Here is a 17123-nt window from a genome sequence, read left to right on the forward strand (position 1 = left end):
TTTTAAAAAGAGCTTGAAATATTGGAATATATATACCGTAGGTATACAATTATTTATAAAACAGAAAAAATACACTGACCACCACGGGGGGGGAGGGGGGAGGGGGGGAGAGAGAGAGAGAGAGAGAGAGAGAGAGAGAGAGAGAGGGAGGGAGGTAGAGGTAGAGAGGGGGGGGAGGGAGAGAGAGAGAGAGAGGGAGGGAGGTAGAGGTAGAGAGGGGGGGGAGGGAGAGAGAGTGTGGGGGGGGGGGGAGAGAGTCGGGGTAGAGGGAGCAGCAGGTGAGAGCGGGAGCGCGGGGAGGGGGAGGGTGTCAGAGGGTTGGGTGAAGGAGCGCCGCCACTAGCGGGGGCTGATCCCTCCCTCTCTCTCTCTCTCCCCTCTCCCTCTCTCCCAGAGCCAGCGAGATCTGCGCCACTGCTCCACTCTTCCCCGGCCCTGTCTCCCTATAACGCAGCAAAATAAGAACAAACACAAGTGTAGTTGTTGTTCAGAAGCCCCGCATCCCCGGTGTTTTCACTTGTGTTTGTTTGTATTTTGCTGCGTTCGAGGGAAACGGGGCCGGAGAACAGAGTGGAGGAGCGCCGCAGATCTCGCTGGCTCTGGGAGAGACACAGAGAGAGAGAGAGAAAGGGAGAGAGGGAGGGAGCAGCACCCGCTGACACCCTCCCCTTCCCCGCACGCCCGCTCCCACCCGCTGCTCCCTCTATCCCCTCTCTCTCTCCCCCCAGGTTGAGCGGCAGCGAGGAGGGAAGTTTCGAGGGGGCGCTGCGATCTCTCGCCTTGTCCCGGCTCTGGGTCGGTGGCGATCCGCTCTCTGGCGAACCTTTCTGCCTCCAGTCCCCGCTGTCTAATAGCTTGCTGCGGGCTGGATAAAATCTCGTGGCGGGATGGATGTGGCCCACGGGCCATAGTTTGGAGATCCCTGTTCTGGATTAGCGCATCAGGTCAGGCAATGTCTGTGGAAGGTATGGATGTAATGTATCCCGACCAGAAACGCCGCACATCCATTCCCTCCAAAAATGCTACCTGACCCACTGAGTTACTCCAGCAATTTGTCTTTTGCTCAAGTTTCCAGCATCTGCAGTTCCTTGCATCTCCATTCTAAGCTCTGTCACTAATCCCCTTGCAATGGTAGTTTAAAGAATAAATTCATTGAAAATATAGGTTCTGAGAGCAAGTTAGGGATTTTTCTAGAATATTCTAGGATTTTTCTAGATAAGAATGAAGATGCAAACTGTAAGTCGCAGGATAACCAAAATGGGGCAGCCTGTGGCCACTGCAGAGAACAATGCCCTGACCTATGTGGGGGTCTGTCCGCTGGCACTACCCATACATTACCACATCGCAGTCATCAGCTTTAAATCACCGCCTTTGTCTCAACTGTACATAAAAAACTGATGTACCTAAAAATATGAGAGACACTCAGCAGAGTGTCTCCCTGCATGCTTATGTCAATCAAACGCTCATTATATAGGGACGTCTGATCTATGAGAAGTGATTGATTGAAAACGGGAAGCAAATCCTGCACATTTGTAAAGGCTTTGAACAAAGCTCAGGCAGTTGCCGAGATTATCTCCTGCCTGCAAATGTTAAAGCAAGAGAGGAGGGTAAGGATATTTTCTGTGTTGCTTACAACAGCCATTTTTTCTTGCGCTGGATGTAGTACAATCGAATGTAACATAAATGTCTATGTCTGAGTGTAGTTAAATCATGTTGCACCAACCTTTCGTGAAACAATGACGTATAGATAGAAATTTTACTTTTTATATAAATCATGGTTACAAATGTTGGCAGGTTTCTTTCAAAAACTGCAGCTATGGCAGCCTTATCGAAACCATAAGCACATTTCCTCAAAAGAATTAGAGAGATACTGATCAGAAGCAGAATCAAACCAGGATCAGAATCTCAGTGAAATTCCCCTTCTCTCCCTGGTTGAAGCACGACTGCCAGTCTGCTAAATCAACCAACAGCACCGATTCAGGGTTAAATATTTTATTTGCAAGGCTCATCTATTCCACGGCTAAATCTACTGAATCATCAAGAAGAAATGAAAAGAATTTGCTTACTTGTCAGAAATATAAATAAATTTGCTCTTGTAAGATGCAACCAATGTTGAATACCTTAGAATAATAATTAGTTGGCTATTTGCAACAGCCCAAGGTCAGTCTAACCTTTTCATGCTCTATCATAAGTGGTGTTAAATTGCTTATACTGGGCTGAATGTTACAGCCAATAAAACTAAATAAAAAACAGAGAAATGCGAGGAAATTTAAACCTTGCATAAAAAACATTGCATAATTTGAGATTGAATTACATATTTTTAAAATTAACAAAAAACCATCCAAATGTTTGAAAGCCACAAAGAAACATTTGAGAATGTTAATGCTCCTAAGTAAAACCCATCTTATTTCAATTAATTTAATGATTCAGCATAGGGGCGAAGTCCTGCTAAATGGTGTGATTACAGGGATGTCTATTAAAATTAGTTTTCTAATTACAACATGAGTTTAAGACAAGCTTTGAAGGCTCAGGATTGTGACTCCACATGAAACCACGCAAGTGAAATCTGATTCCTCAAAATGTAATTTTCAGATGTACCTTTAAGAGGGTAACGGCTGCAACCCGCTCTTGTTCAATCCAAGATGGAATTGATTCACGTTTGGATTTTTGATTATCCTAAAATAAAGAACAATCAAATGTCAAAGTCTAACAAGAAAATTAAAATCAAGGAACAATTGTAGAAATCGAGAGCACTGATGGAGGCTAATCAGCCCATTGTGCTTTTGTTATCTTATTAAAACGGCAATCAAGTTCATTCCCACAACAGTTTTTGCCTGTACCCTTGAGATTGTTTCACCCCAAAGTACTGGCCAGTCCATAAGATTACTTATGGAATCACCTTCCACCATCTTTTCCGGGAGGGGGGTCCAAATGAATGAAATGTCTCAGACATCTCCAGACGATGGGAATGTGGGGGAAGATAAAATGCGTTAAAGGTAACATGAGGTGCTTTATGGTCGATGCTGACTTAGTGGGCCAAAGGGCCTGTTTCTGTGCTATAATGCTCAATGACTCCATCTCTTGTTTCCAGCTTGAACTGCTCGCTCTTGGAAAAAAATATTTTTCCTATTCTATCAAAACCTTTCATCTTGAAAATCACTAATAGGTCACAGCTTAACATTTTCTCTTCAGGTGGGCTAGATCATACCATCCAGTGCACCAGGGGACTGAGGACACCAGTGACCAAAGGTACCAGTCAGCTCCCCTCAGTGCCCACCTATAATCTCTTACCCAGGCTGGTTGGAGAAGGTCGATCTCATTGACCCTGCTTGTCCAGGGATCAGCCAAGGAGGTCTCTGGATTGCCTGCAGCCTTCAACAAGAGTCAAGGTCGGGGCAGATCTTTATCTCTCGGCAAACGATTTTATGAGAGACTTTTGTATGAGAGTTATAAATGCCTCATCTGAGATATTTTTAAATGATTGCACGTAGTGTTAAAATTTGAAAACAAAACAATCAAAAATAAATTAAATTAAAACTTTAAAAATTCTAACAATATTAAAGTCATGGGAGATAATAATGTACTTTCCCGAGTCTACTAGGTAGCCTGGTGAAAATAATGGGCTTTCTGTTACTGCACCAGGTCAGATTGCAATTATGTCCCATCGCTGGAGGGCTGAATGTTAATGTCCCTCCTGCAGTCCTTGTGAATGAACTTTAGAGGAGTAATGCCAATCTCACCAGCATGTACAGTGCCCTGCAGAATGTTTGGGACAAAGACCCATTATTTATTTATTTGTTTCTGTACTCCACAATTTGAGACTTGTAATAGAAAAAAATCACAGGTGGTTAAAGTGCACATTGTCAGATTTTAATAAAGGCCACTTTTATGCATTTTGGTTTCACCATGTGGAAATTACAGCTGTGTTTATACATAGTCCCCCCATTTCAAGGCACCATAACGTTTGGGACACGTGACTTCACAGGCGTTTGTAATTGCTCAGGTGTGTTTAAATGCCTCCTTAATGCAGGTATAAGAGAGCTCTCAGCACCTAGTCTTTCCTAGAGTCTTTCCATCACCTTTGGAAACTTTTATTGCTGTTTATCAACATGAGGACCAAAGTTGTGCCAATGAAAGTCAAAGAAGCCATTATGAGACTGAGAAACAAGAATAAAACTGTTTGAGACATCAGCCAAACCTTAGGCTTACCAAAATCAACTGTTGGGAACATCATTAAGAAGAAAGAGAGCTTATAATCGCAAAGGGACTGGCTGGCCAAGGAAGATCTCCACAGCTGATGACAGAAGAATTCTCTCTATAATGAAGAAAAATCCCCAAACACCTGTTCGACAGATCAGAAACACTCTCAGGAGAGGTGTGAATTTGTCAATGACCACTATCCGCAGAAGACTTCATGAACAGAAATACAGAGGCTACACTGCAAGATGCAAACCACTGGTTAGCCGCAAAAATAGGATGACCAGGTTACAGTTTGCCAAGAAGTACTTAAAAGAGCAACCACAGTTCTGGAAAAAGGTCTTGTGGACAGATGAGACGAAGATTAACTTACATCAGAGTGATGGCAAGAGCAAAGTATGGAGGAGAGGAGGAACTTCCCAAGATCCAAAGCATACCACCTCATCCGTGAAACACGGTGGTAGGGATGTTATGGCCTGGGCATGCATGGCTGCTGAAGGTACTGGCTCACTTATCTTCATTGATGATACAAATGCTGATGGTAGTAGCATAATGAATTCTGAAGTGTATAGATACATCCTATCTGCTCAAGTTCAAACAAATACCTCAAAACTCATCGGCCGGCAGTTCATTCTACAGCAAGACAATGATCCCAAACATACTGCTAAAGCAACAAAAGAGTTTTTCAAAGCTAAAAAAATGGTCAATTCTTGAGTGGCCAAGTCAATCACCCGATCTGAAACTAATTGGGCATGCCTTTTATATGCTGAAGAGAAAACATTCTCTTCTAACCCCCAAATCACTCCAATCAAAAAATCATTGTTTCTAGTGGATGGAAATATATATATATAATTTCCTTATCAATTTCAATGGCTGCATTTATTCATTTGCAATGTTTTTACACTGTCATTAAAATCTCTTGCCAATGGTAGCTTTGTTATGCCTGATTTCCATTTTCTACCTCAACCTCTCCCTTAATATTACAGCTTTTGAAAATTGTTCACCATTTTTTGCCTACCAAGGACTTGTTTGGCCTTTTCTACCATTTCAGCAATCTCCTATCCATGCCAATACATTATTCATAATCACTTGAGTCTTTTTTTGTGTCCTATTGTTATGGAGCCAAGAGTCACTCACATCTGTTCTCAGGTCAACCAGAAGCTCATTTATTTCAAATCAACCTTACGCCTGCAGAAAGGAGAGGACCTATTGATCTTGAGGTGAGGACCACATTCTCACTGATTGTACAAAGCTTGACATTTTTATACATAATCAGAGTCATTGTACAGCATCTTCATCCAACGTACAAGCATTCTCTTATTGTCACAGATCCAATCAAGATCAGCTTGTGATCAGTTGTTTCTCATATCATCAGCACTGTGTGAGTCCCCTATGCCCGCAACTTCCATCTCCTCCAGGTCCTGAGGGGTCTTTTCTGGGGGCGAAGAAATGCTCCGATCAGCTATGACTAAGGTAAGAACTGATTATCTCTGGCTGTCTCAGCTCTCACATTCTTTCCAGGGATCCTGGTGGTCTCAGTTACACTACCTTGCATCACTTAGTGTCAAGGAGTCAATTGTGACCATACCCCTTCCTTAAGTGCAGACTATAAACCAGCTTTGTCTCAATCCATCCATCCCAAATTTAGTAGAGGATTCAATTTCCTCCTATTGTTCACCCTCAAGGTTTAACTTTATTAGCTTCAGGCAGCAAGTACATACCTTTTCCTTTACACATAGAACAGTACAGCACAGTAACAGGCTCTTTGGCTCACAATGTCTGTGCCAAACATGATGCAAAATTCCTTCTCTCCAGAGATCCTGCCTGTCCTGCTGAATTACTCCAGCTTTTTGGGTCTATCTTCATGCCAAATGAACTAATCTCCTCTGTCTGCATATATTCACAAAATGCTGGAGTAACTCAGCAGGTCAGGCAGCATCTCGGGAGAGAAGGAATGGGTGACGTTTCGGGTCGAGACCCTTCTTCAGAAACGTCACCCATTCCTTCTCTCCCGAGATGCTGCCTGATCTGCTGAGTTACTCCAGCATTTTGTGAATAAATCGATTTGTACCAGCATCTGCAGTTATTTTCTTATCCTCTGTCTGCATGTTCTCCATGTGCCTCCATTCCCTGCACATTCAAGTGCCAATCTAAAAATCTCTTAAATGCCACTATCGTATCCGCCATCAATCCTGGCAGCACGTTCCAGGCACACACCACACTCTGTTTAAAAAAAACTTGTCCCACATATCTCCTTTAAACTTTCCCACTCTCACCTTAAAGCTTCCCTCTAGTATTTGATATTTTCACCCTGGCGAAAAGATTCTGACTACATACTCAATCAGTGGCTCTCATAATTTTATAAATGTCTATCATGTTTCCCCTGGCTCCAATGCTACAGAGAAAGCAAACCAAATTTGTCTAAACTCTGCCCATAGCTAACACCCTCTAATCCCAGCAGTCTGTCCAAAACTCCCATAGCCTTCCTGTATTGGGATGACCAGAACTGCCTCTGTAACCAGTCTATTATATCCTGCTGTATCCTTTCACAGTCTTCTTCTCACACTTCAACTCCACCAATTTTTGACACACATATATATAGTATACATACCTCCAGCAAGAATAACACCCTTTCCACCACAACCCTCTTTCATCCATAGGCAAGCCAGTTCTGAATTCAAACTACCAAAATACATGCATTTTAAACTTCTGGATTAGCCAGCCATGTCAAATGCCTTACTAGTTTAGTTCAATTTAGTTTAATTTGGTTTAGTTTGTTATTATCACGTGCACTGAGGTACAGTGAAAAAAAAGTTTTTTTGTTGTGCGCTATCCAGTCAACTGGGACCTCATAAAGAGGATATAAAGATCTCCATCACGGCCCCAGCAATCTCTTCACTTGCCTCTCTCAATAATCTTGGATAAAGCCCTTCACGCTCTGGGGACACCCACCTTAATGCTCATCCAGAGAGAGACCCAACACCACCTCCTTCTTGAGTGCCCCCTCACACCTCCTTCTCTAGAGTGCTCTCGCATATTAGTACTGTATACCCCACACTGATCCAACATGAATAAATTAATCCCCTGCAAATTCATTCTTAAACCTTTGCTATTTCCTCCTTCACTTATTACATGTCTTTTGAAATTCTACATATTATATTCACTCTATCTATTCTCCTAGTTATTTCCTGAAGTTACTGTTCAATTGTTGGATGTGAAATACAATTTCCCTTTTAGATTGACCGACGATTACTAACAGAGTATTACAATGATAAGTATAGTTCTCTCAGCCAGACATAATTTATACAATTGGCATAGGGAAAATGCACAGAGTAACATATCTACATTTGATGATGAGACAAAGCTTGTTGAGGAAGTGAACTGTGAGGAGATCACGAAGAACCTGTGAAGTAGACAGGTCAAGTGACTTGAAGGAAACAAGTAACGCAAGATAGAATATGGGAATATGAAAAATCAGAATATTTTTAAAGAAAAGATCTAGTAAACAGTACACAGAATGCTCTGGCCAAGTTTGATATGCTCATCTTTCGTAAGGAGATTGGAGTAGAAAAAGTAAGTCCTCATAAAATTCCACAAGTCTTTCGCAAAACTTCACTTGGATCGTTGTGTGAAGCTACAGCTAAAGTTAATACAGCATGGACTGTCATATAATAACTTGCCTACATTCACCAGAATACAGAAGAATACAATCTCATTGACACATGAAATTCTGTGAGAGATTGACAGGTGAAAATTAGTCAGCATCGGCATTTATAGGATTTCAGAAGGTGGCTGGCCAATGCTATATTTGTGATATAATTATACAGGTGAGCTGACTCTACCATTAAAAAATACTAGTTACTTTCCCCACCGTCTCAGCATAAGGGTCTGAGATGAAGAAAATATTATTTTCGCACAGAGTACTAAATTGCTGAAGTCTTCACCTCGTAGGTTTCTAGATGCTATGAGATCGGGAATTGGAGGTTGTGGGGATCGGTTTGGACAATGGGCTTGAGGCACAGAATCGGCTGCAATCTAAGAGAATGACGAGGCAGGTCAAGGAGCCAAATCGCCTCCTCGTGCTATTTTTTACACTCTTACGTTGAAACTTATTTTGTCATAGCCTACCATATTAAGATTATCTCGTGGTCCTGTTAATATTTCTTTAATAATGGTTCCCAGCATTTTATTGCTAACTGCTCTCAGGATCATATGTCCTTTCCCACTCCCTACTTTTTTAATAGTCATGTTACACTCTTTCAATCCTCTGGGATAGTTGCAAAGTCTAGGGCAGTTTAGAATAAGCTCATCTCACCCTTCCCCTCAATTGGGGCACGTGGAATCAGGGCTGTCAAGTCGAGTAAATATGTTTGGAATTAATAGCCTTTAATGTCTCAAACACCCAACATATCCACATGATCAGGTCAAGCTCTTAAGATCAAAAGACATAGGAGCAGAATTAGGCCATTCAGCCTATCATGTCTGCTCCACCATTCGAATGTGGCTGATCTATTTTTCTCTCTGATCCCATTCTCCTGCGTTCTCCCTGTAACCTTTAACGTCCTTACTAATCAATTAAACTTGATGGGAAGCCTTAGATTATTTCCCAACTGGGGCTATCAGGTGGATGGAGCATTCAGTTTTCAGATCGCCTACAGTCCTCAGCAGCTATTGCATGAACAAAATCAAAAATAAGATCCAAGGCCCACAGTTTAAACAAGACTTACCGTTTTCCGAAGCATGTCTCCGACAATCAAACCAGTAAATGCATCCCATTCCTAAAAAGACGATTAAACATATAATTATGCATTCTACATGTTTAATTTGCCTTTTAATATATAATAGATATCAAAAATGTGCTCCCAATATGCTCTGCAAAGCTTGGCGGTTTTACAAAGAACCATGTGTAGTTGGGAGTACAAAAGCAATATTCTGTAGTGGCTGGAAATTTGAAAAAGAACGTGATCCTGACTACGGGCACTGTCTGTACGAAGTTTGTACGTTCTCCACGTGACCGCATGGGTTTTCCCAGGGGGTTTCCTCCCACACTCCGAAGACATACAGGTTTATAGATTAATTGGCTTTTGTAAAGATTGTAAATTGTCCCTAGTGTGTAGGATAGGGCCAGTGTACGGGGATTGCTGTCAGTGTGCATTCAATGGGCCGAAGGGCCTGTTTCCACGCTGTATCTCTAAACTAAAAACTAAACTAAGTACCCAATACGAAGGGTATCAAAACGATCTATTACAGAAAAGAAGATTAGTTTTTTTTCCTTACATTTTCTTGGAAGAGATCAGGGTGCATTCCACGGACAAAATGCAAAGCAAACATAAGTTGATCAGCCTGCAATATAAAAATGTACTATTAGAAAAGATTTGGTAATAACATTGAAAACATCTTTACTCACTCCTAAAAAATTTACTTCAATGTAAGACAGAAAATGGCAGCAAAACTCAGCAAGTCAAGTATTATCAGTGTAAAGAGAAACAATCAATGTTTATGTTCAGCGATCCTTCATCAGAACTGAAATATATTTGCTGTCAACACAAAGACAGCTAAAATAAAACTTGCAAAAATGTTCTATCTATCAATTAGGAATTCTATTTGAGGCACTGAATGGCAGCATCAAATATGCCCACATTAGGTATTACGTGAACTACTCCTACTCTGCCCCACTGTTACGTATTTTTATTCTGCAGGGAACGAATGACATTATGTACTAATAATTAATTAGCGAACAACCATTAAATTCAGTTGCAATGCAAAGCAGAGAGAAATACTGTGGATACTGAAAATCTGAATTAAAAGAAAATACCAGAAATAAATCAATAGATAAGGATAGAGTTGATCTTTTCAATTCTACCTTTCACTAGAATTGAAAGATAGAAATAGAAAGATGTGATTTTTCATTAGAATTGAAACACATGAGAGATTAACCGGTTTGTAAAAAAATGTAGCATGTGGAAAAACAAAAGATGATAAGATGGAGGCAATGAATAATTAGATGTCAAGAGGGATCCGCTGCTGTTAATTTTTGTTCAGGCTAATGCTATGCAATCATTTCTCGATTATCAAAAGTATAATTTAAGTGGCTGATCAGCAATCTGATTGCTTGGCACTTGGCCTGGTAAGTGAGAGCACTTTCAGATAGCAGGTTCGCATCGTTGTATCACGAGGAGCAAAATTCAAATATCACAAAGCTGATTAAAAATAAATGATCGGATCAGCTGTTAGACAGTCCAATGCCTTATCTTTCACGACAGCCAAAAAATAATTGGTAACGAATGGAAATAATTGCAATGATTTATCCTTGGGTTATAAGGAGATGCTGGGTAGGCTGGGACATGGAGCATAGGATATTAAAAGATCTTTTAGAGGTATATAAAATTATGAAGCACGTAGATAAGGTGAATAGTCACAGGCTTCACGTAACAATAAACTAAACTAAACCGAACTAAACTAATCTAAACAGAGTAGGGGACTCCAGAACCAGGAGACATAGATTTCAGGTGAGAAGGGAAAGATATCAATGGGACCTAACAGGCAACTTTCTCATGCAGAGTGGTGATTGTGTGGAATGAGCTACCAGACAAAGCTGTTGAGGTGGGTACAGTTATAACATTCAGAAAATATTTAGACAGTTACATGGGTAGAAATGGTTTAGAATGATATGGGCTAAATGCTGGCAAATAGGATCAGCTCAGATCGACATCTTAGTTGGCATGGGCATGTTGAGCCGAAGGGCATGTTTCCATACAGTGTAACTATGTAGGAGAATGCAACAGCTAATTTGGATGCAAGAAGGTCTCACAAATGGCAAGGTATTAATAATTAGATAATCTGAAATGAAAACAGAAAATACTGAACAAGCAGCAGGTCAGGCCGCATGTGTGCAACATAGTTACATTTCAGGTCTAAGGCTATTTGTGAGAACTGAGAAAGGTTAGTTTTAAGATGCAGAGCAGTGGCAAGGTGCGGAAAAGACAAATAAATATTTCTGGTAGAGTGATACCAAATGGTTTACAGTGGAGCTAGAGACAGATGACACTTTTTTGTCTATGTTGTACACTACTAATCGTATGGCTGTGGGACATTGTCAGCAGATCAAGCTGTGCAGAGAAAGAAAACATAAGCCCAAAACACAGCTATATAATTGACAGAAATGGTCAGCTCCAATACATGGAAAGAACAAGTTAACTAAAGTTGGAGAATTCGATACTGAGTCCGGAAGGCTGCAGTGTGCCAGAAGGGAAGGCAAGGCGCTATTCCTCATGCTTACATTGGTCATTATTAAAGCAGTTTAGAAAGCCACAGGCATACAACTCAGTGTGAGAGGGGGATGAAGAACTTAGGTGCCAAGGAACTGAAAAATGGGGAAAACATTTAAAACATGAAATTTCAATTAGTGGCAAAAATAGACGATCTAAAATGAGGTGTTTCATTTAACTACTGAATCAATCATTGATCAAACTAATGACGGCTATTAAGGCAACAGCATTAAACAAATTGAGTTTTAATAAAAAGATACTCAGAATCCTTGGGGTAGATATTTAGCTTTGACTCCATGTGCAAAATTCTTAATACAGTAGCATTTGTACGTTGAACACTGTTGCCAATATTAGGTTGCATTAAAGTCAATGAATCAGTTTCATTTTCAATTGCCTACACTTCAATATCCTGTAGCATGCAACTAGAGCAGTGGTTAGAGTCATGGAGTCACACAGCACGGAAACAGGCCCTTCGGCTCAACTTTCCCATGACAACCAAGATGCTGCACCTAAGTAGGGCCTACATTTGGCCCATATCCGTCTAAACCTTTCCTATACATGCACCTGTCCAAGTGTATTTTAGATACTGGTTTAGTACCTGCCTCAAATATCTCCTCTGGAAGCTTGTTTCATATACCCGCCATCCAAAATATTTGCCCTAGTTAGTCTCGGATGCAGTTCTACAATGTGACATGCTGGAACCCCCCCCCCCCCAACTTTCATCATTTGTAATTATTTTAAAATTAATTGTTATCTGTTATGGCTTGGTTGTATGCGGCCCATCGGTGGAGAACCGCTGATTTAGCATCAGTGGCTGAGAATGAACTTTGAATCTAAAGACTCAACAACTTAAATTACTTAAATACATTAAATATGAATTCATCTTTTCCTGAAATACATGATGAAATAAGGACTTTATGATTAAGATGACTTAGAGCTGACCAGTACTACAATCCAACAGCTATAGGGCAGCATGGTGGCGCAGCGGTAGAGTTGCTGCCTTCCAATGATATGGTTTCGTAATAAGCAGTACAATATGATTTTCAAAAAAATCTAATTTGTGTGAAAAAGAATGTAAGGGTCATCACACTTCAACTGATTAATAGCATTCATACTGTGAACAGAACACGATCTGTTCAGCCTGAGCTCCATGAGTACCTACGCTTAAAGATACATAGAGTTTTGTTCATTATCTTTCTAAACCAGTACACTTGTATAACGAGTTAATAATCTGCACAGATTTGCTTCTGAACACAAATAGGCCACTATGAATACTCAGCAAAAGATTTCCAATGATATTTGTCTGCTTAATATGAGATGGTGATTGACAGCTTTAACCTGTCAGCATGATCCTCTGCACACAATTATCTCTATGAATTCTAGCATTTAATGGCTGCTTCATTGTATGCTGTCAGAATTCCAAACTGTTCAATCATTCTTGAAATTTGAAAGACTAGATTCAAACATTCATACATAAACTGACTATTTTATCCACTTCTTAATCAAAGATTCCATAATACCTCAAATAATGGCAATACTAAAATTAGTGTATTTAAAAAAAAATTATAGTGAGAGGAAAACATTGTGAATTTGAATGGGCATTTTGAAGAGTGCCAATTTTTAAAGTAGCATAACATCCCGTGTCAACCAAATGATGTGTAATTTTAACCAACTCCCATTACCCATCCCCCAACCCAGCCCCCTCCCCCCCAAACCCAGACCTCCCAACATTTGATTTTACAAATTCAGAATTTTGATGTCCAAAATTCAGACTTTTACATCAAAATTCATAATATGGTACTTAATGCAACTTTTCAGGAAAATAAAGTATGCACGCCAAATGCGCGTACGTGTTGCGCTACATTCACGTGTGAAAAACGACTATTATTTCCAACAGTCTGTAGTTCTTGGAGTATTATAGAAAGGTTATGGAACAGAAATACCTTTTACAACACAAAGAAAAAATTGTTTTGTTTTGTTTTCTCTACTTTGCTTTTTCCTTACACATCCCAATTCTCTCGGTGTTGAATAAAAGAACAATGGTCATAAAATGTATGACTAAGTTATGAAGAAAGAGTTTCATTTTAAAAAACTGCACATACCTAATTTAATTGAAGACATACTTGCTCCAGTGGTCTTCAACAGCAAATCACAACGGTCCATGTCCCCCCCACCCCTACTACCCCCCCACTACCCCTCCCCCCTACCCCCTCTTTCCCCACCCCTCTCCCCCTCCCTACTCCCCCCAACTCCTCCTCCCCTTTCCCCCCAAATCCACTCCCCCTCCCCCCCACTCCCCTCCCACCCTCACTCTCCCACACCCTTCCTCCACCCCCCCGAACCCCACTCACCCTCCCACTCCCCTGCCCCCTTCCCCCGCACCCAAACCCCCCCTCCCCCGCACCCCAACCCTTCTCAACATCAACGGGCCTCACGCTCCGCAGTGAGGCGAGGCCGGGCCAGCGGCCAGCGACGTGGCAAGGCCGGGCCAGCGGCGAGGCGAGGCCGGGCCAGAGGCAAGGCGAGGCCGGGCGAGCGGCGCGGCGAGGCTGGGCCAGCAGCAAGGCGAAGCCAGGCCAGCGGCGAGGCGAGTACAGCGGCGAGGCGAGACTAGAGGTGAAGTGAGTAGCGGAGTGAGGCAAGTGGCGGGGCGAGGCGAGCCATGTGTTTTGCGGAAAAATGTGAGGCGAAATCAGAAATGAAATAAGAAAGCGGAAACTTTCTGCCAAATTCGGACGGGTTGGGAGGTCTGCAAACCCACCATCTCCTTGCCTTGTCAAGCAGGTTAAGTATCTGCATTAAGTGTCTCCCTCACTCCAGTTGTCCTACCAGTTGCACTGTTCGCATCCTTGTATCCCTCTAATCAGCACAGCTTCCCCAGCCAACAATGGGCCATTGTGGACTCCTATTCCTTTTCCCCAGAGTTGCTGCTTGACCTGCTGAGTTACTCCACAATTTTATGTCGCTCTTCTCTATAAACCAGCATCCGTTGTTCCTTCCTACACATAGGTGTCTGCATCATCCCTTTATGAAGTGATTTCAATAAGCTTCTTTCCAGACAATCAAGTCATCTGTCAAATCAGAGAAGTGCCTTGCATATTTGTGCAAATTAGGTCTCTCGCATCAAAAAACAAGGCTGACAAATTGTAGCCAGGCTATTCAATCAAACTTGACTTGCAGGAAACAAGTATAAGGTTAAGGACCCACACTGTTCTCTCCAGTGGGAGTGTCTGTTATAAGTCTACAGTAATTCTAGAAATCTCACTGCTGCCTTCTCAAGGGCAAAGGGAAGGGTATTAAATGCTAGCCTTGCTACTAATGATTATATCCATTCCATGAAAACGTACAATATTCCAATGTTGCTTTTATTGGTAGATTTGTCTAGGTTAGACCTTTAACATTCACTTTCAAATTTTGAGTGAAATCAATAAAATATAACTAACACCAGCAGAGTTACAGATGAAAAGGCCATATACCAAATAGTCAGAGGTGTATAAAATCGTGAGAGGAACAGATAGGGTGAATTAATGCACAAAGTCTTTTTCCCAGGGTAGGGGAATCAAGAATGGAAGGGCATAGGTGTCAGGTGAGAGAGGAATCTAAGGGACAACTTTGTCATTCATAAGGTGTGGGTACAAGGAACAAGCTGCCAGAGGAGGTAGTTGAGGTGGGTGCTATAACAACATTTAATGATATTTGGACAAGTACATGATAGGAAAGGTTTAGCGGGATATGGGCCAAACGCAGGCAAAATGAGACTTGCTTGGATGTGGTATCTTCGTTGCATGGACGTTTGGCTGATGGGCTTGTTTCTGTGCTGTATGACTCTAGCACTCTATGAATGTTCATACTGTACATTCAATGACTTCTCAGCACATTCTTTGGATGAGGGTAAGGGCTTCAAGTAATTAAAGATAATTCAATGGATCCATTGAATAATGCAATATCAGGTGACAAAGAAATAATTTCAATTAACGTGTTTTAAGTCTGTTTATTAGCCCTTGGAAGGGGTGGGGGCTGCTTTACATCCTCGTCGTCCACCCTGAGTAGTTCTACGGAACTGGCAAAATTTGCAGCAAAGCGTCAACTACGGTATTCTGAAGCACCAATTGCCACTTTTGATTGTTGTAGTTGACATACGAAAGAAAGAAAGAAAGCCCTTGGAAATTACAGTTGCTGAAAAAAAATGTGGCAAAACAAAAGCATGATGTAAATGCAAAAACAGAGAGTAATAATTTGTTGATAGCTGGTACAACTTACATTACGCATGAATACAATAAAACATTTAAGGAATGTTCTGTGAATATCGTTTGAATGATGAATGGATGATTTTATTTAAGATTGGGGAGCATATTGTGTCTTGAAGCATCAAGTTAGGAGCAGAAATTGTCAGCCTCTGATTCATGCATAGTCATCTGGGGGTGTTAAATTATAACATTTACTTCTCAATTCTCGTTTGTCTGCTTAAACCTTTCAAAAGAAATTCTGAGATGTTCATGAGCCAACCTACATAAATAAAACTCATTGCTACTGTTGATGGCCAACAATATTGATTTTAATACTCAATGTAACAGTTTTCTGTTGTTAATTTTTGTAGTATATAATTGACAACAGTTATGACTTAGCATTGCAAGTATCCTAACAAAGAATTATCTTTATAAAAAGTAACACAAAATTGCAGGTTATTGAGACATGCAATGCTGATCATGAAAATGTGTAGTGCAATCTTGGTTAGAATCTGTAAAATATACACCACACCATAAACTGTCTTTTAAGAAATAATTGTACCCTTGAGCTAGAATATTTCATGTAATTTTCTGAAAAGAATATTCATCACTACTTGCAACATAAATTAAACTAACAATATTGTTCAATACATCACATCAATGTATAATAAAACAAAAGATTATTGCCTAATGGCATATTTCTACAAGTGTTCGTATACTCCGGACTACTCTCCCTTATTTATAAATAAATGATCACATTGAAACAGTACAGCAAACTTCACCTTCACTGTAAGTTATAACCAAATTCATTGACATATTTATCACAGCTAAATTATGATCCTTCATGAAAACAGGAATTTCAGCTTGTGCATACAAATGTCATCCAAATGCTTTAGAACCTGTTAAATATATGCCATTTTTGACTTGAGTGGATAAATGAGCAACCCAAAAACAATTCAATTTATAAATATTTTTTTACTTGACACCAGGGAATTGGGGAGTAATGCAATGAAGCATAACACTCCAAAAATGTGAAATGTAAAAAGAAGTCCTTTTGGAAAGCTAATTGCACTAATAGTGTATATTAAATGATGGCTTGCAGGCAAACCTGTTTCTTTCCATTATTGTAGAAAGTACACTAGATGGTGATTGCAGGATATTATTGCACCAGAACACGAAGCTAAAGTTTACTAAAAGTCATTGCCTTAAGGTTTATGTGGAGCATAACTCACATTTATACTTTCAGCCACATTTTTGGCCATTTTTCTTTTACTTTACAAAGATTTTTTTTAATTCTGTAAATGCAAATACGATTATGAAGCAGTACAATGTATTCACATTACTCACTTGGAAATCTCAAAGGATGCTTTCAATCAAAGCTTTGATGCAAAAAAAGTGGGGGGAAAGTTGCATCAAACAAAATGGAAAATCA

The 17123-nt window shown here is 40.6% G+C and overlaps 1 protein-coding gene across 2 annotated transcripts in view; it reads right to left on the minus strand.

Moving 5' to 3' along the window:
* Positions 1-17123, minus strand: part of dync2h1 (dynein cytoplasmic 2 heavy chain 1) — a 310791-nt gene that overhangs the window by 124752 nt on the left and 168916 nt on the right. For both annotated transcript variants that reach the window (XM_078402527.1, XM_078402526.1), the window contains exons 72-74: positions 9475-9540; positions 8925-8975; positions 2599-2676 (exon numbers count right to left, since the gene is read on the minus strand). In XM_078402527.1, the coding sequence (XP_078258653.1) occupies positions 2599-2676; positions 8925-8975; positions 9475-9540 (195 nt within the window). The remainder of the gene's footprint in view (positions 1-2598; positions 2677-8924; positions 8976-9474; positions 9541-17123) is intronic.

The sequence above is a fragment of the Rhinoraja longicauda genome, chromosome 7, assembly GCF_053455715.1.
Source record: "Rhinoraja longicauda isolate Sanriku21f chromosome 7, sRhiLon1.1, whole genome shotgun sequence".
Classification (NCBI taxonomy): Eukaryota; Metazoa; Chordata; class Chondrichthyes; order Rajiformes; family Arhynchobatidae; genus Rhinoraja; species Rhinoraja longicauda.